Source organism: Necator americanus, chromosome III (assembly GCF_031761385.1).
Source record: "Necator americanus strain Aroian chromosome III, whole genome shotgun sequence".
NCBI classification, from domain to species: domain Eukaryota; kingdom Metazoa; phylum Nematoda; class Chromadorea; order Rhabditida; family Ancylostomatidae; genus Necator; species Necator americanus.
This window is the reverse complement of record NC_087373.1, coordinates 11481027-11508676: the sequence shown is the minus strand read 5'-3', so window position 1 is coordinate 11508676 and position 27650 is coordinate 11481027. Positions and strand designations below refer to the sequence as shown.

The following is a 27650-nucleotide window of genomic DNA, read 5'->3' as shown; positions in this document are numbered from 1 at the left end:
TTTTTTCTCATACATATAACATGGTTTTCAGGCACATATTTACCTTCTCTGTACACTTGCACTTCTAACTTTTGTTTCTTTCTGTTACTCTTCACAAATCTCCTAATGCTTGGAGGAGCGCTCTTGAAGGTAGTATTACTAATATACTTCGTCGATATCATCGTCGATGGATTCACCGGTGAGAATGCCGTAGTACTTCTTTCCTTTTCATTTTCCGCTACACTAATCCTCCTCTTTATTATTTCAGTTTTAGAGGGAATCCATTCCTTAAAAATCGCGCATTTCAGACCACAATGATTTGCCACTAATTCTTCGGTATGAGGATATTTCACCTATGTTCCAACTACTTCCGCAATCCAAGACACGTGTGCGACGTGCGTCCTACAAATTGCCCCAAGAAAAGGCTCCTGAGGAACATGAAGGGCCGGATATGTGGAATACACATATACCAGATGAAGTGGAAGTGGAAAAGGAAAACAACACAGTTAGTCGATAATTATTCTTCCTTCTTTAAAGTACATTCTTAATCAGTGACACGTTGTTGGTAACTGCAACCCCTCATTTTCCTTCCAAATGAGTCTGGTATTCTTCTTTCTAACGATCAAATACCTTGTAGGAGGCCTTTTATCGGCTATTTTATAGGCGTAGACGAAATTTCTGAGTTTTTTCGTAGTCTTTGAACGATATCTAATTTGATATTGGAATGGAACGGATGGAACGGCGTAAATTGCCGAGAAAATGTCTTGATAAAAGTAGGTTCAAAATAAAAGTAGTTGTCGCAATTTTAGTCGTTTTTAAGGGGTAGTCTTTTTTTACTCCAACTCGTTTTCTGTTCGAAAAATTATCTTATTCTCTCTACCGGCGATTTAGATTTTCCCTGTCGTAACGCTTTAGCTTCTGCTTGCTTTCTAATACTCATCCTACTCTTCTTAATACGTATCATCGTACTGAAGTTGTAACGTTTCCAGTTTGTTATTTAAAAGTACTTATGTGTGTTGTTAAATAACAAACTGGAAACGTTACAACAACTAATTCTTCAGGTGGTTCATTTTCTCAATTTATGAGATTAGTGACATAGTTTCTGAGTCTCCCATATATTTTTGGTATTTTCTGTGTACGAAACTAATCGAACACTGGATATTCTCTTTTGCTGTTCAGTCCCAAGAACTTCCTCCTCAAACATTTCTATGCTAACTGCAAAGACATTTTAGGTTGATCACCAGTACTACCTAGTGACTATATATTCAAATCGTTCTGAACAAATGAACAATTATTGGGTCGACATTGACACGATGTTAAAGAAACCAGGAGTAGTCGGTAACGCGAGCCACCCGCTTCTGTCTGGAACCTATCGGAGGGCTGTCGTCAGTTTTACGCTCTCAAGAACTTTTCTTAATTTCAGTAATTAAGATAATATAGTTGGCTTTTCACTACAGGGCGCTAAACTTAGCTTCAAATTCCCTTTCTATGGACATATGATGATGAATCTAACTATTGCCACTGGAGGTATGTTGATTGCGAATTTTGGGACATTTACTCACACAATCAATCTTGCACATTCCAGGATTCCTCTACGTCGGCGATCAAACTCACAACTGGTTGGCTGCCACGCAGTATATCGCCCCGCTTATGGCTAATTTCCACACAACACTAGATGTTAGCGTCATTTCTTTTTAATTTGTAAGATTTGCAGATTGGTGCCTTGGTTTAGGGTTCAAGTATTCTCTATGCGGATGATGGTGAGCGTTTTGTAGTAGAATGGAGGAAAGTACAATTAAGGGAGCAGCAGCAAGGTGCTTTTTTGCCTTACTCTGGAGGGCATCGACTGATTCCAACGAATTTCTTTCCCTTTTCAGCCGGCTCATTCACATTCCAGGCGTCATTGTATAAAAATGGCTCCATTGCATTTGTTTACAAAAATGTGAGTGTTTTGAAACGATTTTTCCGTTTTTTTTTTCATTGGCATTTGAAAAGTTTTCTTTTCCAGAGTTTTTCTAGGGACAACTTCGACTGTGCTTAAATTTTTGTCCATCTTCTTCGTAAATCCACCTTTGCTTTTTTTTTTGAGAATATGTTCGCTGTGTATGAAAAACTTTGGAGGATTAGCGTGTATTCGAAAAAAAAGTGTAATGCAACGCTACTTCAGCACCGCTCTTACATTAGATGTCAGATTTTGACAAGCCGGAGTGCTGCATTATCAAGATCTCCCACAAAATACAACACATGTTGCTCCACTTTTCAATTTTGTATCCAAACGCAATTCCTAAAGTTCGCCATGTTTTCCAAATATATAATATAGCGTCCACAAAGGGTGAAATGGTGTTATTAGTATCTCTCACGATAGCGTCCACAAAGGGTGAAATGGTGTTATTAGTATCTACGCAATTTTGTATTTTGATTCTGAAACAGAAAAGAAAATGTATTGCTGACAGTAAAATGTGTTGGAATGCTGGAACTACGAAAACGAGTTTAATTTTTGTAGGTGCCGATGAACGTGTCAAATATAAGTGACGAACAACATCCTGTAAAGTGTGGCATTAGTGATGCTTATCTGTACCATCACATGCTCATGACTCACGGAACAAGTTGGTTTTTTCTCTGCCATAAAACGAGTACAAAACCTTCCATCTGAAGTATCAGTGTTAAGAAGGTTAAATAACGAGGATGTTCTGCAATTACTGAAAGAGCGACATTTTATGTCTTCGTATCAAGTGATTAATGTAAAGCTATCAAGTGCGTAGAAATGTATTCTAATATCCTTTATAAATAACAGATGACTTTTTTGCTGAAGAAATTAAAAAGGGAAAAATTGCAAAATAAAATCCTAGTATGTTCTTGAGACTAATTAAAAGACTTGAAAAAGAAGTGGCATTCTCTTTCAAACCCTTATTACTATGTAAAAAAAATCATAACTTCTTGTGTTGCAGTGAGTCCTAAACGTGTCATCTATGAGTATCACCGAATCGAAATTCCTCTCGAAAAAGTTTTGACTGATACTGTTGTTTACCTAGAAGCACAACCTGGTAAGTGTCTCATTAGCTGTTCGCTTACGTCTATTCCTACGACACTTTTTTAAGCATGCATTGGTTTCCAAACTTGTGAGTCCTGTTCCAATGCTACATTGAAGCATTTTACATGTTCATGGTGTCATGCAAAGAAATCTCATGGAGGGCCGTTTTGCACTGATCAGGGAGGGTGAGTTGAAAACAGCACTTTTATTTCCCAGAGAACAACACTATATTAGTCAAAGTGTACCGAATTTTCCCCCTTATTTGCAGAATTCATCGTCGTCGTCAACATTGGGCTGAAAATAACTGTAAGAATCAAGGGAAGAACATGTATTGTAATGCGGCTACCGACGAGGATGAGGTAGAAGATGACAGGTACTCGTCATTAGTTAAAGTTAATAAGCGAAGTTCAGTTTCTTATTGTATGTGGAGATTCCACATTTTGCTCATCATTCTGTGAAACAGTTGACCCCGTTTCTTACCACTAAGTATATTTTCTGTCAGACTTTCTTCACTTATATTTTGCTTTGTTATTTTTTCTTTTGTTTTTTGACCTGTCGTCTTGTTTTCATTCCTGGCTAATATTCAGTCAATATTCTTCTCTATCGTCTCTGTTTTTTATTCATCCGTACCTGCTTTCGCTTACTGCTAGCCTTCCACTCTGTCGATAGTTAAATGATAGTTCCATTCAACTAACATATATATATATATATATATATATATATATATTCGTATAAGGTTCAAGAGGAAATGTCACTGTTATTTACGCTACAACAAAAGTTAACTTCAGTTCAACTCCTGCTTCGGAGAAACCGTCTTCACCGGATGATGTTATACCACTGGAGAAGGAACGAAAATCTGAAAAAGTAAAAGGTAATTATTCTTGTTCATATATTGATTTCGCTTTTTTCTCTTCCTATTAATTCGTCCCCATGTTACAGTTTCACTGATTGCGTCACATCTATATCTGCAAAAAATCGCTATCCTAACTTTTATATGTTGGCTCACCATAGATTTGGTTTCTGTTTGAGATTACAATAAAAACAACAGGATTTTCTTTACCGAGCGTCCAAAACGTGCTCATCTCATTAAAGATAACGTATTCGCCTAAGGGCCTAGGTAGAACAAAAGTAGTACAAATGTTCGCTGAGAAACTCTTTCTTTTTTGCTGGGAGACAGCCTTTGATGAACAACTTAGTGAAGAGTTTGCATAAATTCTTTGCAAAGGAAACAGCTAGCAGCGTTAAGAATGTAGACAGTTTCTTATGACAGAGAAATGATTTCTCTCTCATATAGTGGAAGCAACTATATCCATAATATGCGAAGCAATTTTTCCTTCTCTTGTTTTGGTTTCAAAATGAAATTACTCATAAACTTTGTGACGCTATGAAGTCATGTGATTTAATCTGAATGGTCACCCGCAGAGTTGATTGAATCGTCATTTAATTTTTTTCCAGATACTGATCAGTTTTGGCTATTTACGCCATTTGCTGCGAAATAACTTCTTCAGAAACTGAAAGATTGCGATTAGTCCTAATTTTTCCCAAGAACTTAGACTTCTCACAAAGAGTATCAGCTGTGTAAAGATAGTCACATGCTATCTTCGCAGACTGGCATCCCTTTCAAAATTTTTGGAACCAGGAGACAAGATGTTTTTTTTTTCTTATGAAAGCTTCATCTTTTGGTTAATTAATTAATTAGTGAATTCCCAAGATATTTTTCCTAACCAATTACTCTTCCAAATAAATGGAGAGCCGATAAATGTATGTTTAGGGTAAAAATCGTTTCTTCACTAAACCCAGGTGAAGATTAATCTATGGTAAGAAATCATTCAGGTCACACAATGATATCGGAGTATAAAAACAGAATACACAGTGAAATTGCGCAGTTGCAGGTAAAACAGATGGCGGTGGTTACGCAGCGCTTGTTTTTATGCTTGGATGTTCTTTGTGTTTGGTTGGCTGGTTGGCATATGCATACTACAATCCACATACCACAAGTGGACAGTTGCTTATTAAGGTTCGTAAACTAAATTATATTATATACTTAAGGATTATGCTGTTCGAATAAGCCTGATTTTAATCTTGATAAATTCTGAGAAAACTCAGTTAATCTGTTGGCAAGTACCAAGTTCTTTCAGTACCGTCCGTCTCGTTGGAGAGTGCCAAGTAGTCATGTTCGTTACAGCGCCTCAGTTCACATGTAAATATTAGAATATATTTTCGTTCGTTCCTTGTTTACTCTCGGTGCTAGCGGTCGTTGGTTCCACCAGTATTACTGATCTTTGAACTTTACCATATTCATATTTCAATGTGGCATAATTATTAGAATGCACCGTTCTTATGATCTTTTCAACTCGGTTCACGACGTAATTCCACGTTGTTCCGTCATCTGGAAACGGCAGCTTTTCCTTGCGATATATTGAAATACCATTGCTCATCACTAACGTATCATACTCATCTGTTCCAGTGTGTTTTGATTTTTTTTATGCATGCAAAAAAATTACGGCTCTGTTATTAAATCCGAAACTATTTCGTACTGTCTGTAGTTGTTAATTTTTGCTGATTCAGAGGCCTGATATTCTTGTGCGGGCGAGACTAATCCCCAGCTATGTGTACGGTTCGCTATGAGTTTTAATTGAAATGTTATGCGTGTTTCAAAATAAATGTCGAGGTTTTCTTTCTTTTTACGACTGGATATCGTTTCGACAAAGTTAGTTTTACAATGTGTATGTCAACAGAAACTGATAATATACCGTTCCCATTTTTTTCTTTAAATTTTCTTTCTCCCTGTATCGTACGGTGGTAAGCGAACTTCCTTTAGATGAGAATATTATACCAGATTCATTCAGCTAACTAGTGTGTGTACATAAGCTATCAATAGTCTATAAAATGAAGTAGAAATGCAGTCTAGGAATCGAGAAGTTTTAAGGTTCAAGAGCGGTTTGATTTTTTTTTGCAGATAGACTTCTGAATGATGTAGACGGGCCAAAATGACATGCAACTCAGTGCAGTTGCACGAGCGGGTGCACTTGAAGCGATTCGGTGGAGCTAGGTGTTTGGATCCAGGTGGGAGCACTGAGAACTGTAGCGATGAGACGATCCTAGCCTACACAACATTGCTTCGACTACTTCGCAAATTATGTAGCCCTTTCGCAACAGTAACCGCTAGCTTAATGCCGTTTTGACCCGACTATATATGACGACTACATATGTTAACGCCATATAAAATATGTGGATTTTTAGTAATGCTTGATTCTTCTTATCAGTAGAAGATTTTGCATTTTTTGGACCTCTAAATCAGTTACCTTTGAAACTGCTCAACATTCAATTTAACTACTCCCACCTCTGCCATGGCAGCCCAGTTTAGCTTTTGAGGGGCTAAATATCTATTCTTTTTACTACTCACACTCAAAACTTCAAAGAATTGGAGAACGTTTTTTTGTAAAGAATTCTTGATTGAAAACTTTTTTGATACACTGATGATATGTTACATTGAAAGGGAGCCGAGGATGTTAAACTTTTGTAGTCTTACCAAATATAGAAGATGAATTCACTAGCAAGTTTCTGCCCTCTCACCTATTGATTAGGATTTTCAGATGTGGAGTTCGGACAAATTGATCGAGAGATTCAATCAATAAAAGGAATCCTGGGGAAGTGTTTTGTCTAAACATAAAGCTTGTTATTTGGGTTTTACCCGACAGAGGAAAGTGATCTTGGGCTTCAGGTTGTTACCTGAATGTTGAGACTAGCGCAAAGCTTAGTTCCGTGAAAATCTGTCGATACGATTAGCTTTCAGCTGATTCGATTAGGATGCAGCTATCAGGCAATGGTTCCTGATTTTAGCGTCCTACTTCAGAGTCGATATTTGTTCATTATAGTACTCAAACTATAGCAAATAGCAAAGATTGCTTGGTTTTGATTTGATTTGGTGTTAAGAATGTATGGATTCGATCATTGCACCACAGACTAAAGCTATCGAATCCTAAATTCAACCATCGCTGACAGTCGAAAAACTTCACAGTGATGGCTTGAATGGACAACAGGAGAATAATAGATTTTTTCACAAGTCAACCGAACATCTTCAGATTTGCTCTTTTCCTAATCTTTATTTTCAACTTGTTCAGCTGTAGAAGCGAATCTACCTTTAGATTTTTAAAATTGGACTGTTTTCTTTTTTTTATTTTGTTCTAAATTTCCTCCACATTTCTCTTACAGTACACTGATCTATCATTATCCCTTCGTTAGGTTCTCGCTATCCGTGCAAAAATTCTCCGAGGTTCTGTGGACATTAGAGGTGGTCGTGACCTGTCCTGTCTTTTTTTCATAAAAGAGCAAATTCTCAGGATTTTATTGGGAACTTTTTTTCCTTTTATTTAGGAGCTCACTGTTAAAAGAATGAGTGTATTCCTTCTGAAACAATGTAATTCTAAATCGTTTTATCATCACTAGCGATTCGAGTTTTACTCTACTGAAACTAACGCAAAAAAAAAGAGAAAAACTGATGACCCGTAGAAGAACAATTGACATTAAAACGTAAAGAAAGACGAAAACGGCTGAAAGGCACTCTATATACAGAGAAAGAGGTGTTCTGAGTTCATCGGGGGAGGGCATTTAGAGTGATGCAACGAGTAATAGTCACTTTGACATGGAATGGGGGACTCAGGAAGCCGACGGTCTCATCCATGACGTTAGCAGAACCCGCACGTCTTCGGACATAAGGATGTCATCATCGCGTAGATCGCTGGCGCTCGACATCGATCTGCTGTCCACCAACACACGGTGATTTTATCTTCGCATCCTGAAAATCAGGTGGTGACATCCAGGTTCCTTTGTGAGAATGTTCTTAACTTACTTTGTGGTTTGTTGCTGGAGTACGAGCTCTGCATTCCATCATAATACTGTGATGGGAGCTTAGGTCGATCATCGTACTTGTTGATGGCCGAGTAGATGGGAATATGCTGGAAAATAAGTGGCGTTTCTGTTGAAAAGTGGTTCCTGCTTTTTTCTTCGACTTTTTACTTTCGATGTGCAGATCTTCTAGAGGAAGTTGTTTGTTCATCCATGAAATAACTACCTATCCAGGGTCAAAAGTTTTTGAAGAAATTCTTACTTATAAAAAAATTGGTTGTTTGAAGAGGTGTTCCAAGTTCCAAAAAATACTGAACCTTCCACAAAACTAAGAGATTCGAAGGTTTTGTGAAGTGGAATGATACTTAACGACTGTTCACCTTATTACCTCTCACCTGAAAAACTTTTTGTTCTCTTTCAAATTTATTTATTTTTTCAAATTCATTTATGTATTTCATGTACTATTGTAAATATAACCATTCGTTTTACTTAATCAGGTTGTACTGGGCCTCTCACGAAATAGCTCATCCTTGTTTGAGGCAGTTTCCCAGTATATTCAAAGCATACGTGGTTGGCAGTTGTGTCACAGACAGACAGATGCACTTGTCAAGTCCCATGAGAACGAATCTTGTATTAGCTCGCATGCAATCCTCGAGGGGTTGCGAGGTCGTCTAAGCATCAAAACAATACGATGAATATACAAAGTTAGGGAAGTCATGTTTCCGTTTACAACATAACTTATCTGTGTTATGATCTGCTAAGATGAATTTTTCGGAGAAGATGAAGTTTTCTGGTTGTTTTTGTCACTCACTAACTTCCTCTCAATTTTTTGCTACTTCGCTGCTATGTAGGGACAATTTTTGACTCGTTCGGATATAGGCGACAGCTGGAAAACTGCGTCAACAAACTTATCAAAACGACTATCAGCATGAACAAGTTCCAGTGTTGAGTGTTGAGTCGTTAGGAATGTCGAATGTCTTCAAACTTGCCTGATGATCAAGTTCTTCTGTTTCTTTTTTCTGCGTAGAAAAACTAACTCAATAATTTAATCAATCGAAACTGGAGAAATTGAAAACCAGTTATTGGAAAGAATCCAAAAAATCAATAACTGTTCGCTTACCTGTGCTCTTGCAAAAGGTGCTGTCTGCAATTTGTTCTCCACAGGACAATTGTACATTCGATTGATTTTAGCAAGATCTACTTCACTGAAGTCTTTCGCATTTCCAATCGTTGCTGCTAAAAAGCACACATTGTTTAAAGACAACGTATCACAAAATTGACGTAGTACGGAAACCCCAGGGATCTTGTAGAGTTCGGGTCGCAGATTACGGAACCCAGCGCACCTCCGCTCAACTCTTTATCATTGTTAAGAACGGCGCTCTTTCCTACGGGGTATTTTGGAGCGCACCATCCCTGTGCACGCGTCGCATCCCACGAAGATGAATGATGTCTTCTCACCAGCCCATTCACGTAAAACTAATGAATACGCTGCTGAAGGGACCGCAGCGTGTGGAAGGGGTCGTTTTCTAGCGCACCTCATGGAAACATATACTGTTTGGGGGGGGGGGGGGGACACTCAGTGGCGCCCGTATTTCTTGACGCTCTACCTTACTTTTTTCTCTTAGTAACTTAAGCTTACATGTCATAAATCCTCTAAGACTAATGCTTAAGTCTTAGGACCATGAAACTTAGTTATTGATTTTCAGAAATATGGGCGTCACTGAGAGACCCCCATCCACCAACTACATTTTACCTCAGCGTTCTTTAGGGGAATTGAGCGTGGTCACACTAGATTTCGTAGTCTTCAACCCCAACTCTACGAGTTCCCTGGGGTTTCCAACAATTTCGTGACACGGTCCGTTTGAATCTAAAAGGTCCATGGCGCAGTTCTCGTTCAGGTGTCTAACGCCGAGGCCTATAGTAGGGTCAAAACGAAACGAACTCGCTGCACTTGCGTAAAGCGGCTGCTCCCGAAGCGGCGCGGTGGAGAGAGCGGTTCGAATCAAGGTGGGACCATCGCGAACTGCAGCGATAGATGGTGCTAGCAAGGATTCCACCCCAATCTAAATCGCTGCGCTCCATCGCATCGGTTCAAGCGCAGCCGCTTACGCAACTGCTTCATGTCGATTTGACCCGACTTTGCTTTTCTCTTCCGATTTTTCACCCTTACCTACACATGGTCCCACCTTAATTTTGTCATTTTGCATATTGTTCTAGTGTTAATCTGTTGATTTTACATTTACACGTCCACTTTTTCATTCGATTCACTCCTAAATACCATTTTTAAAGTCATTCTGTTGGATTTTACAGGATTTCTATGCTATCTTATATTTGGAAACGAACGGTATACTTCATAAGGGGAACAGGTTTGTCCTTTTTCTGTTGTTCTTCTTTGCAATAATATCGGAAGTTTTCAAATGTCTAGAAGACGTTGCATTACGTTACGTTTATCTGAACAATGATCACCATATTATCTTTACAAAGTCGCTTTAATAGATTGTATTTCTGCACTTTACCTTAAATGTGGTTTTATAGTTGCGACTAGATCGATTACTTACATTTCTGTTTCGGTAACATGGTCGGAAAACCATTTTTGCTGAATGCCAAGCTGTCATAATGCAATATAGATTTGTAGTCGTACGGTTGACCATAGTACGATGTTTTGCTGAGGTCAACTTTGCCGAACTGGTCGAGAGCACCTGGAAAATGTCCTTTAAAAAGACGAAACGGTTCTCGTTTCGTCACCTCCTCATATTATGAAAGAAATGTGCACTTTTTCTTGTCGATATTTGCGTCCCACTCGATTTTTACTGAGACGACGCAAAATTTGAACTATGTTTCAGCGGACAGAAGATGAAGGAGGTCATTGGCCGAGGTTCTCAAGAGGTCTTAAGAGGTTACGTAGGCCAGAAACGTCCAGTTAAGACCGCCACATGCAAGAGGGAACAGCAAAAGGAAAGTTTAGGATGAAAGCTGGATGACTGGATTTTGAAACGAAGAAAAAGGACGTCTCTCTGTTCACATTTTGGAAATTCGTGGTAAACTATTTTATATTTCAGGTTCTCTTTGTTTCCGCTTAATCTGCCCTTTTAATGGATTTACTCCAGCCTTCATTCAAGAGGCTTAAAACAAAGTGAAGAACCGATACCACTCTTACAAATTTGCGGAACCCTAGAAATGCTACCGAGAGCGAAGAACAGTTCCCCTCTCTTGCAATGGTTTTATGGGACCCACTTTTCTTGATACTTAGATGCAGTCCTTTTCCGATTGCTCCAATTCAAGCTGCTGCTATATGGTATTCAAGGGTTTCACTGGAATCCTATCAGAAGGTAAAATCTTTATTATTCTTGAATTTTTTTTTCTGAAAACTAATTAAGGTGAGAGTAGGTGCAATGTTTTATTGAAGTCGTCCATAACAAAAAAAAAAAAACTTCTGCTATTCTCAGTGATCATAAGGTTAGCGGCGTGATTACGATATTGGCTATGGTCGGGTCAAAATCATCTTAACCCTTGCGCAGTTGCGTAAGAGCCTGCGCTCGAAATGCCACGGTCGAGGAGGTGGCGGTTGCGATCGGGGCGTGACCTCGCTTGCTGCAATCTGACTGCAGCGGTGAGTGAGAGTCCCGCTTCGATCACAGCCGCTAGCTTCACCATTATAACCACGACTATCACTAGCACCATAACCCAAGAGAGTGCGATGGGGAGGAAAAAGAAGGAGGGAATCGGTGCTAATCTGAGAAAGAGCGCTGGGGGTGAACAAATTCGGCGACTATTATATCATAGCCCGGAATAATTCCGAGAAACAAATCTTCTCCGGTGCTAGAAATTGCGGATAATATGTGCTTAATTCCTCTTTTGTTTTGTTTTGTTACATATTACAAATTCATTTCACTCACAATTGGTGAACATTGGCTGGCACATTTGATTTCACTGTTACTGTGCAATCTTTTGCATTTTTATGCCGTTTGAAAATTATTTCCCCATCATTTATCTTTCTTTTTTTTCCGAATGGATTACTGCGAATGATTGATAGCAATTTCTTGCGTACATACCGTTGCTGCCAAAAAGGTTCCCAACCAAGGGTTGGGGGTTCGGGATTGCTTCTGTGGCACTAAGACGGGTGCACTATAGCATGTCTCTCTGACTAAACCACTGATCACTGACGAAAGTGTTAGGTTGATCCATAAGTAATGACGTTTTTCTTTAAAATTTAAACTCCCGCGCGCAGGAAGAAAAAAGGCTTCAACCTTATTTAACATATCATTTGAAAGAGCATTTCTTTCTCTACAAGATTGCGTTTTGTTTTTTATACTAATTTGATTTTTGGTGGAATTTTTAGATCAATAATAGGCAGCTGGCATTCGGCTTTGCGGTGCGCGCGTCGCGTCAGCTTGGTTGAACAAATTCGACGTCGATGACCGCACCGAACTAGGAATTGATAAAAAAGCGTACCTCGATCAATGTTCTGCCAAATAATGTCGATGAAATTGTCGCGATCCCATCGTTCTAGATTTATGAAAGAAATTACTACGTAAAGTTCGGATATCATGAACTATGCTCCCTGTTCGGATGGTTCTAACTTACCGTGCTCGTGGTAAAACCCGACAACATGCATCATTTCGTGGATTATGGTGGCGTATTCCATGCACCCGTTGTCCAATGACAACACTTGTACTCCGGAAGTGCGCCCGACTTCGGAGAAACACCTGTGGGTTACGAGTGAGTAGACCAAGCGACGTGTACTGCGAACTAGCTAATTATTTTTTTTTTTTTGATTTTAACAAAATTTCAAATTCTCAGGAGGAAAATCATAGGATACACAGATGCAGTTTTTCCACGGTAAATTTCCAAAATTTATCACCAATATTTCAAAGTTCTGTTGATGTTGCCTTTGGATTTTACTGAAAAAAAATACTTAATCACATAACACGTCCACGAAAATTATAAATTCAGACTTACTTTTTCTCCTCTTGAATTTTATTATTTTTACGAAGTTATTTTTAAGAGCGAATTTGGCCTTGTTTTACGAAGAAATGTGTACTTTTGTCGTTACGTCGGTGCTCTATGGCAAATTTGGATCCTGACTAAAAAGCGAGCAGGTTTCTTTTTAAATTCTGAAAGTACAAAAGGCATAGGTGTAAGTTAGGACCATTTTAGTTGGGGGGTGGGAATTTTGAAGCCAATAAAATTTAGATGAAGCGCCTATTGTTTAACAAAATTTTCCACACATTCTGGTTTCAAATGCATAGAGGAGGTGGGCTCTAAGAAGACCCCGTTCGTTTGAAACCAAAATACTTAGATAAATTCAGAAAAGACTCTGAAGAATTGAAAGATTTTCGTACCCGTCAACTTTGCCGATGAACAGATAATCAGGTTCTCCTCCTGAACGTGGCACAAACCGAATGCATGTTTTTTCGTGGTACTGAAAATAAAACTGAGTTATTGCCCTTGTCATTATTTTCTCTCAGTTTACTCAGTAGACTGCTGTGTTTGTAGAACAGCGATAATTAAAATCGTATTCAAATTATTAAAAAAAATGATTTTATAAAAATGAGAAAATCTGGGCGAGGCGGATAAGAGTCCACTTTCTCCTCCTGTTAACAAATTTCTCTGGGAGGTAAAAAAATATCTTCAATAATGAATATTCAATTTCAATATTTCGCTTTGAATGAAAATAACTAATCATAGATTCTCACATCCATCTTAAATTTCAAATTTATAATAGCGGTATCGTGGGCAAAACATTAGTGTTATCTTTTAAAGGCATCACCCCACGAATCTGAGGTGGTGCAGATTTCAGGTGTAGTATTCTTATAAGGGATGGTAGATTATGGAGAGGAGGGTGATTCCGTCCATTTCTTCCTAATTGGCGTAAAAAACGGCCCGGAAGATGCGGCGCTGCACAAGACTGGCTCGCTCCAATCGAACCTCTTGCACAAAAATGGTGCGCCGAAACGAATGAAGCTGTATCTTCCGGGCCGTTTTTTACGGCAATTAGGAAGAAATGGACGGACTCACCCCCCTCTCCGTAGTCTCCCATCTCGTATACGAATACTCCACCTGAAATCCGTACCACCTCAAATTCGTGGGGTGATACCTTTAACATGAAGACAGGGAACATCGGTTTGATCCGATTTTTTTTTCGAGGAAAAGAAACCACACATAAGTTGACCTAACATTTATGAGGTAAAAATAGAACCGTAGAGTAGGGAGTTTAAACATTATTATAATTACCATGCTATATATTCTTCTGTCAAGCGCTGTCAACGGGCTTATTCTGTCACGTGTGTATGTGAGTCAGTCACGAAATTCCAGGAAACAGTGAGAAGGCTCCCACCGAGTGGAACTTGTGTGCAGCAGTGCAGTAGCACCGTGCAATAATTCCAAGTGAATTTTCCAAGGAGTAAATATGACGTTCTGAGCCGTTTCATAGCTGTGAAAACTACATGTGTTGCTTTTCACCTCTATGTACTTCATCGCACATCTGTTCCCCAGCACATTTTCTTCAAAAGGTATGTCGGACCCACTCTTTGGAAGTTGAAAACACACACACAAACGGCTGTTTAAATAGTAAGTAACAATTTACTTGATCGAGGTGGGACCTCATCTTCATCTGTTCGATGAGCACTTCTCACACAACGTGAGAAGCCACCGTGAGCACGAAATGTTAGCACATCATTTCTGCTTTTGTGCTCACGGTTGCGGTGAAACAGGAGAAGAACCCATCTTTCGAATAATATTTTCAAACTGTTGCGGTATCGAAGGAGCATATGTGGGTGCAAGATCAACTTTAAATTTTAAAGTTTAGTCTCCAAACGTAGAACTGCCGATTTTGTGAGCTAACAATGCCGAAACACTTTCATCAATGTTTAAATTATTAGAAAAAAGCACTAGGAAAGCGTTGTTAAAAATACAAATACAAATTTAACTACATAGAAAGTGCTACCAATTTTAAAATTCTGAAAAGGAGATGAGAACTTCAGCTGTTGAAGTCGAAGTTCATTGACATGTCAAGAAAAGAAGAAAATACTTCCCCTACGATTTGAATATTGCTCAAAAATTTGTTTAAAAATATAGTGGCAGTGTTTACGTTGATAGGATTGATTAGAAGATAAAAAAATTTGCGATATATATGCTTCGCTATTGTCCCTTTGAAAAACCCTCTGATCCCAGTGAACTTGTCTGTGAATGATGAAAATTTGCAGGATTCGCGCGGCAGGAGTGCGTATTATTACTGCATTATTGAGCGTCTTCTGTCGAAAAATCAAATTCTTCTTTCGGATTTTTTCATTTGAACGTTAGGTTCTACGATAGTACAACGAATCCATCGCTTAAGCTCTATTGATAACTTTTCAGGGAAAGGCTAACTCGACGTTGATAAGAAAGAGTTCATCTGGGTACGGGGACTTTTATCGGATCGCTTCTTCGAGTCAGTTGAGCTCTGAGAAAGACCTTTCGTGCGTATATCACTGTATGCAAGGATCTATTGTTAGGATTGAAAGAAAAAAAAAACGAATCAAGTTCTTCCTTCTCGCCAAGATGGTTAATGCCCAATAGGGAGAACTGGTGAACTGTCCAAGCATGATAGGTTATGCGTTTAAAAGTGCGTTTTTCTTGGAAAGTCAGTCGTCTTCGACCGGAACTATAGTCGGGTCAAAACGACATGAAGCGCGGTGCATTTGCGTACGCGCGCGAAACGACGCGGTGGAGGCAGCACTTGGAACCGAAGTGGGATCATCACAAACTGCAGCGATGGATGATCCCAGTTATAGCCTCCACTCGACACTAACCGCTACGCTTCACCGAAGTGTCTCGAAAGAAGCCGCGTACGCAATTGCGCACGTGCTTCATGTTGTTTTCATCCTACTATAAGCCTTTCAATGTTCAGCTGGTTCACCAGCCCAGCTAATCGGTGAGGCTGGTCAGTTTGTTTTCCTTTTTATTGAGTTCTTTCTTTGTGTACTTAGAACGATGTCGAGGCTTCGCAAGGGGAGAGGATGAGTTTGATGAGATATGCATAGCATCAAAGACCGCAAACCATTTTCAGCCCTTTGATAAAGACGAGTTTGTCGAAACGTCAGACCAATAAAAAAAAGTTCTACCTAAACCTTGTTGGCATAACAAGAAAACACAAATACAGCTAAATACGCTCCATCGCACCGCTTCAAGCGCAACCGTATGCACACCTGAACCGTGCTTCATGTCGTTTTGACTCTGCTATACCTCTTTGTGCCTTGGCCTTCTAATCAGGTACGAAAGGGCAGCAAGAGCACTAAACGCTAAACCGTTTCCTACCGTCTAGATATATTTTCAACTCAAGAAATAGTTAAAGCAGATAAAAGATGGTGCTCTTTTTCTTCTTTTATCAGAAGTGCAATGTTCACAATTTCACTACCTCCTTCTGTTTCTGAGAACTCACTTTTTGAATCACTATCTAAATTGTGCTAAGTTATAAATACTTGAACATTCTACTATGTTTTATCTAAAAATCTCATCTCTTTCTTTTTTTTCCAAAACTTTCCATGGCCTTTTGAAGAAAGCACCTGCCACTTAAGAATGAATTATTCATCGCTCACTCCAAAATGTTCCATAATCAAGGGTTACTAAACCAGGATACTGTTACTATGGTTGAGAATGATCTAAGTTAGCGGAAAATGTGGAGGTACAAAGCGAATAAGTCTTCCACTATGAGTTGATGTCGATGAGACCAATTCTTCTCGAATTTCTTAGTTTCCTTTGTATTTTCTAAAATGAGAAATCAAATAAATACTGAATAAAGGATAAAATGTCAATCAGTCCCTAGAGGGATTCCCCAACGCGTTCGAGATAAGTTTAGACTCGTAGAAGTTTATGAACGCGTATGCAGCCTTACAATAACTTATGCAGGCTAGCCAACGTATCAAACCAGTATTTTTACCCTTCCAGACAGCTATGATACCAATTTATCGACCCCGGAGGGAAAAAAGGCTTGGTTAGCACCAGAGCGGTTTCGAACCGTCGCCCGTGTACTTGTGGTGATTGGTCTTTTAACACTATGGTGCACGCTTCACGTCAACAAAATAAATAGATAAACAAAGCAGTAGGATTATTTTATAGCTAAATTTTGGTATTTTTTCACGCGCATGATCGATAAAATCGTTTTGATTCGCAATATTGCGTGTTTAGAGAATGCAGGAATTCTAGAAACACACGAGAAACGTTTTATGCCACCTCACCACCGAGGCGATAAGCTCATCGCAAATTTCTTAGAAATCATATGAATGGATTCTAGTAGCCATAGAATCATGCATGACAAACCTGTTTCACTGCACGAGCTAGCAAAGCTCGTTCATGAGGTGTGTAGTGTGGCGAGATTGCATACGGGATTCTGGCGTTCGGCCATAGTTTCGCCACCCGTGAGACACCATTCCGCTGAAGAAGAAAAAATCCTCTTTGAAAGATCGACTTGTCGCCGCACTGACTTGCTTTTTAATTGGAGACTCTCGGAAGAGGTGAAAATTCTCTGCGCTCTTCTCGAGTGAAATTTTACATCAGTTTCTTTAATGGAAATAGGCAACGGAACGGTGGGCATAGAAACTTCCTCTACAGATAAGAAGTGGGGATTGGAAAATCAATTAATAGAATTGAAATTTAATTTTTAGGACAAACGATGAACGCTTAAAGAATGTCTTGACGGAGACGGACAAAAAGTAAAAAATGAGAAAAGAAAAGGAATTTTTAAAGAATTCAAAATAAAGGGGGATAAAGTCACTGGCGTATCGATCCACTTGGGATGCGCCAACGCGTTTTACTGGAATTCGTAATCGTTGAGGTTGTGTAACGCGTGTTGGCCTATACAATGACTTGTGGGGGCCAGCCGATTATCAAGTCAGTGTTTCTATTCTCCCAGACAAGTCTGGTACCAATTTATCGATCCCGGAAGGATGAAAGGCTTGGTTTGCACTAGGGCAGTTTCGAACCTTCGACTGTGTGGCTACAACGGACCTCCAACCGACTGCGCCACACCCGCCCCATTCAAAATAGGAAATGAAGAATTTTTTAAAAATTCAAAATAGATTTGCATATGGATTTCTCACGAGGTTCGGGAAGATTCAAGGCGTTTCCGATTCTATCATTCCGATTCTATCAACCACTACTTGGCAGTCCTGCCGTGGTTGTAGAGTTTGATAGATCTGAATAAGAAGTCTATATGAACTCATTCCTTCCTTTATCAGATCCATAAGAGGTGGTTGAAAAATTTTCCAAAATTTATATTCGTATTTTTTCACGTGTACGATTATTGAGTTCTTTTTTTCTCTTTTACTCATGGTGATCAGCTCGCAAAAATTTATTTTAGAACGAAGGACATAAAATTCTCGTATAGGGTTGTGCACGTAACAATTACTTCATCAAAAATGTCCAATGGAAGTGATGAAAATACATTGAGAACACATTTTGGTTTTACTTTATGAATTGGGGAGTTTTGTTTTAATATGTTCTTATTTTTTTGAGTTCTATACATGAAAACGTCACATATTTTCCGAAATGCACAGTTGTGTTAGGAATAATGTTCAAAGATCTGTTTTTTGATGACTACGTGATTATTTGTGCCATGTTGCATAGAAAACTCCTAAGGAAATTCTCTTTGGCGAACTTCCTGGAACTTTTCGAGCACATAGGGCACAAATAGTGATCAAAGGCGGAAGTAGAAATGGGAAATCTCATTCTCTCCCTCAGAGAACAAGTTTTGATAAAAGTTTGGAACAAAATGACTTTGAAAAGCCAAACACAAGGTAAACAGTTTACTTATACAGTTCGGCGAAAAATCTACGGCCAGGTGGGCGCGTATCTGTGTTAGGTATAAGATAGATGCTCGAAAAACTTCGCCTATTGAAAACTGGTCAAGTACAATGCAAAAATTGTTTTAAGTACGGGTTTACGTTCTAAAATAATGAAGACTCATGAAAAAAAAACACTGTATGTTTTGTGAGAATTGCTCAACGTTTCATGTAAGTGCTTACGTAATTTTCCAGTGAAAATCAGAACTGGACGTCCGGATTGTACATGCGAAGCAAATCAATAAATGCTGGATGCTCTGCCAGGCAAAATTGAGCACGTTGAGATGGCTACGTTTTGTAGATGAAGAAAAATCAAGCGGTCAGACATCTTATTTTGTGAAATTTAACTTTATAGCATTAAAATCCTGTACAGTAGATTTTCCCATAACTTTTTTTTTCTACGGTGATAAAAACTTTTCCACACAGGAACCTGATTCGTAAACCAAAAGTCTATCAAACAGTATACCACATCGACGGATTAAAATTACTTATACTATTTTCTGCTGAATATATTGTTGATTGGAATATGTTTATTGTTGGGTAATAATTAAAAAAAAAACTGGGAAAGTAGCAAAGAAACTCGTGGGACCACCTAATATTTACGTCGGGAAATTGTAATTCTTACTATTTACTACTTACTCTTTACTAAATTTGTATTTGCGGCATCGGCCACCCGAATATCTGGAAAAGTGTGAATGATCCGGAGGCGCGTGATTGCATAAGTAATAAATAGCCTGAGAAATAGTTTAAAAAATGTGATGACATGAAAATTTGAGCACTTCAAGTGGAAAGTGAGATTGATTCTTGACTTTGTTCTTGGGATTTTCTTGTGAAAAACAGTGTGAAGTCAACTGAATATTGGGATGCATGACAGTTATCAATGATGCTACATGATACATTTGAGATTGTACGAGAAATTTCCAAGAAAAGTCGCATTCGAATGTTCATTCGAATGTAGTGTTGCTTTAGCTACTTGAATGGTACGGTAGAAAAAACTAAGAATCACCTTTGATCGCCTCCGAACTCCAAGTGGTTCTCGGATATCAGACCGATAATCGTTGACGACTTCGACAGGAATGTGTTTACCATACACTTCTTCTGAAAAAAAACTTAAACCGGCCGGACTAAAAAAACTTTGAAAGAACTTTGAACTGAGATATCTTTTCTTAGCAGTGGACCAGCAGCAGCAAAAATGCGGCCATTTAGGTTTTTGCGTGGAGGTGTCGCGTCTTTTCAGAATTTGAAAAAAAAAGTTCTGAAGATTTTACAAACAGAAGATAGTTCTGATTAGATCGGATTAGTAAATTAGAAAAGAGGGAGATTACAACTTTTGGAGATTTTTTAGCAAAGCAAAAATTCCTTCAGGTCAATTTAAACGTTGTGCTTGTGCATATTTTTTGATGCATTCTGACCATAGAACAGAGAAACCTTTACATAAAACTCCGAAAAAAATCAGTTCTAGACCACGACTTAAAAATGTTTACCCTGCTATCATGATTTTATAGACGTTCAGCCTTTCTTTAAAAAGGTTTGAAATTTTGCAATAGATTTCCTATTTTATCGAATTTCTGTTGAATTTTACATTTACATATCCATTTTTCCATTGTTACATGTTATTTTAGATGGGATCCCGTTTTTGTTTTTCAGAAAAGAGACAAATCTTAGGAATAGACACGCTTTTGTTTCCAATGCACTCGTGACTAGATTATCCACTCTCTATCGAGTACCCACCTGCTGTAAGCTTATCGGCTTCGACGAAATCGGCAGCCGATAGAAAATCCACTCCATAGCATGAGACATATCCTGAAAATAAGTGCAAATCGCGCTTGTTTGCATAGAATATCGTCCCGTTCGGGAGAGGAACATGGAAATATCCACTCCGACGCTGCGACTAACCTAGGAATGTGGCTAAAATTACCCACAGCAATCCTGCCCTCAACATCAACCTGAAAATGAGGATGAGTTAGTCTTGGTCGTTGGATTCGCGAGGACGACGCAAGCTGTAAAGGACGAGACCGATAATTTGAAAAGAGTCTGGAATGACCTCTGGAGGACCGACCGATGGACGAACGCCCCCTGCGCGCCGCCGCCGGCTGCACAGGTCCATGAACTCTGAGTTTAGCAATTGGTTCGTTGTGCAAACAACGTTGAGTTTCTGTTTCGACGACAGGCTTATTGCGAATGGATGAGGGGGTGCGTGCGATCGCCAAATATGTAAATACACTTCGACCGACGACGCATCAAAAAAGCCAGGAATGCGCACGCGATTTGCAACTTCCAAATCGGCGGGGAGGTTAGCGGACGCGAGTCACCAGCTGCGCGCCCTACCTTCTTCGATACGGTTTTCGCATGTTTGTGATAGACGTTTTTACGTGTGGAAAAGCCGTGCAGCCGATCCACAACGTGATGGATGATCGAAGCAGCGCCGCGTCGCTCGTTCGGAAGTCATCGACTTCGGAGAGATCTCGTTTTGATAAGCGCTGCTCGTGTTTTTATGAGGCAATGAATTACTTCACACCTTCTCGATACTGCTTTCTTGGATAACACGCTAAAATAATAGTATCCCAGAAAAACCGTCTAAAAACCGCTAAAGGCTCCTTTGACGTAGTGGTTGGCAGTTCGAATGTTCTTTTGTCTTGAAACCTCGGCATATTCTGTCTCTGTTATAGCAAATAGCAATGTTCCGCGCGAAAACAAAATTTCTCTTTGTCTTCCTTTTATCTCTGACAGTGTCACTGCCGCTGTTCAGCGAACCATTATCCAAGCACAATTACAAGATTACGTGATCTTGGTGAATATCCCAAATGCAAACATCAAAAGCCAGCTTGTTAGAAACAGACTTTATGATAGATACTGCATCTGTGAAAAGATGTGTTACTTGTCCTTACGGAAAAACAGGCGACTGCGCAAAAATGGGAGTAATATATGAAATTGAGTGCTTGATATGCAATGCCATTTACGTTGGGGAGACCGGTAGGAATCTTGGAGTGAGGATTAATGAACACATGGCCGGAAAGCGACGAAAAAGTTTGATAACACCACTAGGAAGGCACAGACATGAGGCCCACAACGGAAACGATTACGATGTGAAATGCGTTACACTGGCTCACGAAACAGAAATATCGGCAAAGAAGACGTTGGAGCCGTTTTGGATTCTTAAAAGAAATTCTTCAATGAATAATAGGAATGAATGCTTGTCGATAACGAATGAGTTCTTGCCACTTGTACCGCTCTGTGACCTATAACCGCCTGATATTCTGTGTGTAGATCAAATCATCTATATCGTCGCTGGTGATCTACACGCAGTAATACTCATTCGCTGGTACACACTGAGAAGTGGGTGCAACCAGTCGCGCCACATCCGGTGGAGGAACACGTAAGACCATTTTGAATGTAGATGGGTTTCTGTTTTCACTGCCCTGAACGATTATCGAAACAATGACCCAGGGTAGTATGGCACTTGGCAGGATAAACGTAGCATTGCTCTAGTCATGCTCTATTTAGGCCTCTGAAGACGGCGAAAAAGCCGAAACGTCAGGCAAATAAAGGTTCCATCTAAAAACCTCGCAGGCACACTATAACATGGTAATCTCCAATTTCTGTAAACGTCATCCAAAAATTGGAGATTACCATCATTTTTTTCTTTTACTTTCTTATAAGTATATTTCGTGAGAGAACACAAATTCACTACGAATTCAGTCAGTTGCTTCAATTTGTGTGTACATCATAATATTCCAAATATATGTAACACATAATGCACATTTTCGGCTACACAGTCATCGAACATTTCTGAAAGGATGATCACGTTTTGTTAGAATATTCATTGCAAAATTTTCTATCTGTAAATAAGCTGCAAGGAATTAAAATTTGAAATATCGAGGAGAAGGATCAAATACCATCGGAAAACTGACGAGTAATCAAGGAGAAGTATCAATTCTTGAAGAGTTATCCGCCACCATATTAAGCGGTTCTAATTTCCTTTACAGCAGTTGGAAAAGTTTTCTAGTTTCATCAACTGCAGAACTTTCTTAAATAATAATAGTAATAATAATAATAATAATAATAATAATAATAATGATAACAATAATAATAATAGTGTTATTGTGCAGAAGTTATTAGCTGCATAGATGCGATAGTCGGAGCCGGTGCTCTGACTCCCTTCACTTTTGAACGGTTGGGGAAATTACCCCCTTCACTTTTGGACGCTAGGGAAAAGACCCCCTTCAATTGAGCTACACTTCATGAGCTAAACCCCCTTCACCTGAAAGGGGTCCGCTTTTCCCTATCGCACCTATGATTAGCTGTCTAATTTGAAATTGATTTTGAACCATGAGGTTTGTCGATGAGAATGAGGAGTAAACCTATGTAAAGTCACTGACGTATCAATCCACTTGGGATGCCGATAACCAAGTCAGTGTTTTATTCTCCCAGACAAGTCTGGTACCAATTTATCGATCCCGGACTGATGAAAGGTTTGGTTTGCACGAGTGCGGTTTCGAACCCTCGACCGTGTGGCTACAACGGACCTCTGACCGACTGCGCCACACCTGCCTCGTAGACCTACCTAGGTGTTATAAAAAAAAAAAAACTCAACTGGAGGTACAGTCACCAGGGAGCGCTTTGAGCAAATTTGTCTCACGCATAAAGAATAATTAGTATAATCATGTATAGGGACTTTGTAGTTCTGTTGTGGTGCATACATCGCTACCTTTTTCCTCATCCGAGACCTTCAATCATCTATTTGAGAAAAATTTGAGAAAAAAACAACAAGGAAGGAGTCTATCGAATCGATCAAATCGAGACGGTGGATCATGAAAAATCTGCGACGTTAAGACTCCAATCATCGTATCAAGAATTTCCCGTAGGCAACGTGTTGGCGTAGTGCTTTAAGAAACGGGTTTTTTTACCCATTTCTCGTGAGGTGTGGATGACATCTATGGCATGTGGAACAACCTGAGAACACGAAAACACACGGTTGTACTGAAGGGGATGAGGCGAATCGTTCCGGAACATGATAAACAACGCTTACATCTCTTCCCGTATTGTAATTTTAGGTTAGCGGAAGATTTTATCTTCAGTTATTGTATATATTATTATATTTGTTATATTATATTCAATGTCCCAGGCGAAAAAATCGCAATTTGGTGGAATATTGACAACATCGCTATAATTTAAACGAAAAAAATCAACAGGGAAATTCATTTCTTTCAAGTTGCTAAGGTTTTGACGGAAAAGCAGTTTTTTTTGTATTCTGCCCCAACACTGGCCGGTGCAGGTATATTTGGTGATTGGTATTTGTAATGTTTACCTATGTCTTTAGAGAAAAGAACTTTTTCAAACGCTTTGAAGGTTGCATTTTCTTAAAATGCGCTCCGAAAATGAAATCTCTCAAAAATCCTCGAATCCGTTGACGACTGTGCGAGTTGACCAACGCCCAGCGGGAACATAGGATCATACAAGAAATAGGGAGAACGAGTCGACTTACAAGAAATGCAATAGCAGCACATGTAGAAATAAGAGATCTACAGGGTTAGATAAATCCTCAAATGACGCGTAGGTTAGGAAATTGGTTATTTGAAAGGAACATGAAAACTATCAAAGTCATTCCTTTTCGGATTCACTAGACTGTAATTATAAAATGGAACCGGTTGGTCATTTTTTGGTTCTCGTTGAATTCAACAACTTTTTTTTAAACGAATCTCCAATGAATGTTTGTGGAAAGGAATCGAAAAAAGGAACCAGGATCAATAACAGTAACAGAACCAGCATGACTCTAAATTGGAATGAATATAAGCTTGTTTTGAAAATATTGTGTTGAGAAAAGGGAATTACCTTAACCTTTAATAAACTATTTCAATAAAAAAAGAACATTTGGTTATGTCACAACTATAGACCTCTATATCATCTGTATAGTAATCTGTTTTTATATTTCTTTGTTCTTCAAGATTTTATAAGACATTTTCGCATTCAATTTCATATTTATTTCATTCTATATTTTTATTTGTTGTATTGTTATGAAAAAGGCAAGTTTTATCTGAGAAACTGTGAAGATCTCAGGAGTTTCAGAGGTTGTTAGTTATTCTTATTCTGTAGGAAACAATCAATGTTTACGGAGTTTTTGTGATTTTTATTTCGTTGGCAGAGACCAATGAAGGTTTTTGCTGTAGCCCTGAGAATAAATCACTATTAATAAATAGAAATGATGTGCAATTTCTCAAAAACATTTTTTGGCCAAGATTTGTTCAATTTTCGAGGCGTTTTCATGGGAGCAAAATGCTAGTGCCAGTCCTCAATTTGCAAATATGCACTTAGGGTTAGGGTTCGAGAGTTTTGACTGGTATATTTGTATAAAATGAGTTCCACTGATGGTTAGTGTCCAGGATTGAGGTTAGGCCTTCAGTCATTTTACCTCTAACCATATCGTACGTTTAGTGAGACAAGGCAACTGATATAAAAACTATAAACCGATTCTCCAGTCAGTCTTATGTCATTCCTAACGAATGTTTGGAAAGCTCTTCCAAGATTTCGATAGGTATAGCTTAAAGATTCTCACACATGCTTAGAAGTACAGCATATGTAAACTTCAGAAGAAAAACTCTAAGAATTTGAAGTCAATCCCTCAATATGTACCTCCTCCTGGAGGCGGCTGCTGTCTCAGCAGGGTCAAAGAGAGCCGTTGCACTTCGACCCGGTTTGCACCTGGTTTGTTTGTTCCTTTGAATACACAAAACCCGGATCCTGATCAAACAACACAAAACGATGATGGACGGGGCATAAGAAAACAGTTGCACAAAAAAAGTCAGGAAACCCCATAGATCTCCTTTTAAGAAGTCGTCGACGGGGAGTTGCAAAAAAAAAATCCGAAACGGGCCGTAGACGATCGGGCTAGCAATTACATAATAGCGCGGGCGGGATCAGCATCTATGAGAGCGGAACCGGTTCCAGCATAGCTAGCGTGTGCGGGTGGCCCTGAGGGTGGGAGTGGACGAGTTGCGCAACGAATGACGGACGAGAGATGAACCAGTTATGTACATATGTCTGCCAACTCTGAATCACATCGTGAATTTCAAGCACACGGCAACGCTGAGCGTATAGAACTGAAAGCTTTGTCTGGAAATCCGCTCGCCGTTTCACTTATCCTTGAGCATCGGCGGGAGAAAAACGTGAAAATGACCTTCGTCAAGGTTTTGCCACCATAAACAGGTTGTGCTTCATACGGCTTTATGTACAAAGATCAACAATGTGGATTTCTAAGGATGTTTGTTTCTGGATGAACAGCTTTAACGTGAAAAACGAACGAATGCGTTAGTGGTTTACGTCCCTTTTATCTAATCTTAACAGAATTACTAAAATATGCGTTAAAATTTTCAAAGATTTAGTGAAGCTATAACTCTTCTGAGAATTTCTATCTCTACAGAAAACCTTACAGAAAATTGAACGGCAGCTACTTTTCCCATCACGAGCAGGCAAATTTACGATTATTTCAACGACTCGGGTTCTAAGAGATACAAAGCAAGTAGCGGCTAATCACAAAGGGAACTTAGGAGCAACTACGCATAGCAAAAAATTGTAGCAGTCGCGGAGAAAACAGTTGGAAGTAAAAGGCTATTTCGGATTGGGCTCCAGAAATGTGTTGTTTCCTTAAGCGCACATATGTGCTGTTCATTCACGTCTTCATTTCAATTCCTGAATAATTTTTCTTCGTAGAAATACGGTTTAAAATCGGATTTAGCAATTCTATGGACAGTTATGGCTCATAGTTCTTGACTATGCACTGACTGCATTTTTAGGATTTTTAGGATAAAAAACAAATGTCCGACTATATGTAAGTTCAAATGTTTCTGCTTTTTTTGCAATGAACAATATCGAAATAGCTTTCGATAGCAAATGACACTAATTTGGTTTAGATCGACATTTTCCCGGAAAGTATTATTCGCACATCAGAAACCTTGAACCACATATTCTTCATCATTTTTGTTCTTTTCCTTATTATTTAGTCTTAAGATAAGTGTTCTGGCTAGAAAAGGACTTAAAATTCTTAAATACACATTACTCCTCCGAAACATATAGTTGGAATACATGTAATTGAATTTTTTTTAACAATCTCTCTTCAGATTCCTTACCAAAAACCGCTGAATTTCTCCTAATGAAACCTCTAAAATGTTGTCATATGGAATGGACAACAGAAACCCAATAACTCAACTTTTCGAGGAATGAGACATGTTTTCATCTCTATGAAAATTAATGATAATTGATAATCAACTTGGTAATAATTAAGTTCATGAATGTTTTTTAGTGAATGTCAGTTCAATTTCTTTGATTTACATTAATGTTAAGTGGTTATCTGGTGGTGATGGTAGTTCACAGAGAAAAATTATTGTTGTTCTCTTAAAAATTTGAAGTTTTAAATAATCAAAGTACATAAATTCCTATGTGAAAACGTGAACTCCCACGCTGGGGTCTTTGATAAGGTGACCAAACATTTATCAAACGTGTACCTGCTAAATTTGTCTTAACTTTTATTATTATTATTTGTTTATTTGTATTGTCATTTGCTTTTATTATTATTACTATTTTATTTTATTTCGTTGTATTTCTGCCTTCTAATCATCTGTCATTTACTAATACATTTTTAATTATCTTTTTTTTTACTTCATTATGTATTGTTTTTCACTTAAAATGGAAATTTTATTATTTTCCCGTTGAAAGAGAACTTTCACAAAGTTTTCTGAGAAGAAACAAAATAAGTAAAGAAGATTTTCACCGCAAATCCGATAAAATATGGTCAATTTAATCAAAAAATGAAAAATAAATGGGGCGGCATTCAGCTGGTTTCGGATCGAGCGCAATTATCCACGCTACTGGATCTGGTGAGAGTTGCGTGAATGTTTCGCTTTCAGTAATGCATGCACCACACAAAGCAGACGGAGCGATCAAAACAATTTCGATTTTTGTAGAAGTGCAAACACGTTCGA

The 27650-nt window shown here is 38.8% G+C and overlaps 2 protein-coding genes across 6 annotated transcripts; one reads left to right on the top strand and one right to left on the bottom strand.

Moving 5' to 3' along the window:
- Positions 1-105: 105 nt before the first annotated feature.
- Positions 106-5609, top strand: RB195_009273 (uncharacterized protein; the record flags this gene model as incomplete). 3 transcript variants are annotated; one of them, XM_064189754.1, is made up of 15 exons in its annotated part: positions 106-178; positions 288-484; positions 1212-1364; positions 1437-1506; positions 1565-1656; positions 1712-1793; positions 1857-1921; positions 2483-2585; positions 2928-3023; positions 3078-3195; positions 3279-3383; positions 3799-3881; positions 4903-5027; positions 5149-5210; positions 5579-5609. In XM_064189754.1, 15 exons carry the CDS (start codon positions 106-108, stop codon positions 5607-5609), a joined length of 1455 nt encoding a protein of 484 aa, XP_064047336.1. The 3 variants fall into 3 exon arrangements, with proteins under 3 accessions (XP_064047336.1, XP_064047337.1, XP_064047338.1); XM_064189755.1 differs by lacking the exon at positions 5579-5609 and adding an exon at positions 5337-5433; XM_064189753.1 differs by lacking the exon at positions 5579-5609 and having other exon boundaries at positions 5149-5214.
- A 2089-nt stretch (positions 5610-7698) lies between these two features.
- Positions 7699-21682, bottom strand: RB195_009272 (uncharacterized protein; the record flags this gene model as incomplete). 3 transcript variants are annotated; one of them, XM_064189752.1, is made up of 12 exons in its annotated part: positions 7699-7808; positions 7863-7968; positions 8979-9094; positions 10417-10557; positions 12311-12364; positions 12443-12564; positions 13201-13280; positions 17156-17269; positions 19682-19773; positions 20407-20478; positions 20572-20621; positions 21636-21682. In XM_064189752.1, 12 exons carry the CDS (start codon positions 21680-21682, stop codon positions 7699-7701), a joined length of 1104 nt encoding a protein of 367 aa, XP_064047333.1. The 3 variants fall into 3 exon arrangements, with proteins under 3 accessions (XP_064047333.1, XP_064047335.1, XP_064047334.1); XM_064189750.1 differs by lacking the exon at positions 21636-21682 and having other exon boundaries at positions 20572-20617; XM_064189751.1 differs by lacking the exons at positions 7699-7808; positions 7863-7968; positions 8979-9094 and adding an exon at positions 10272-10309.
- Positions 21683-27650: the final 5968 nt, after the last annotated feature.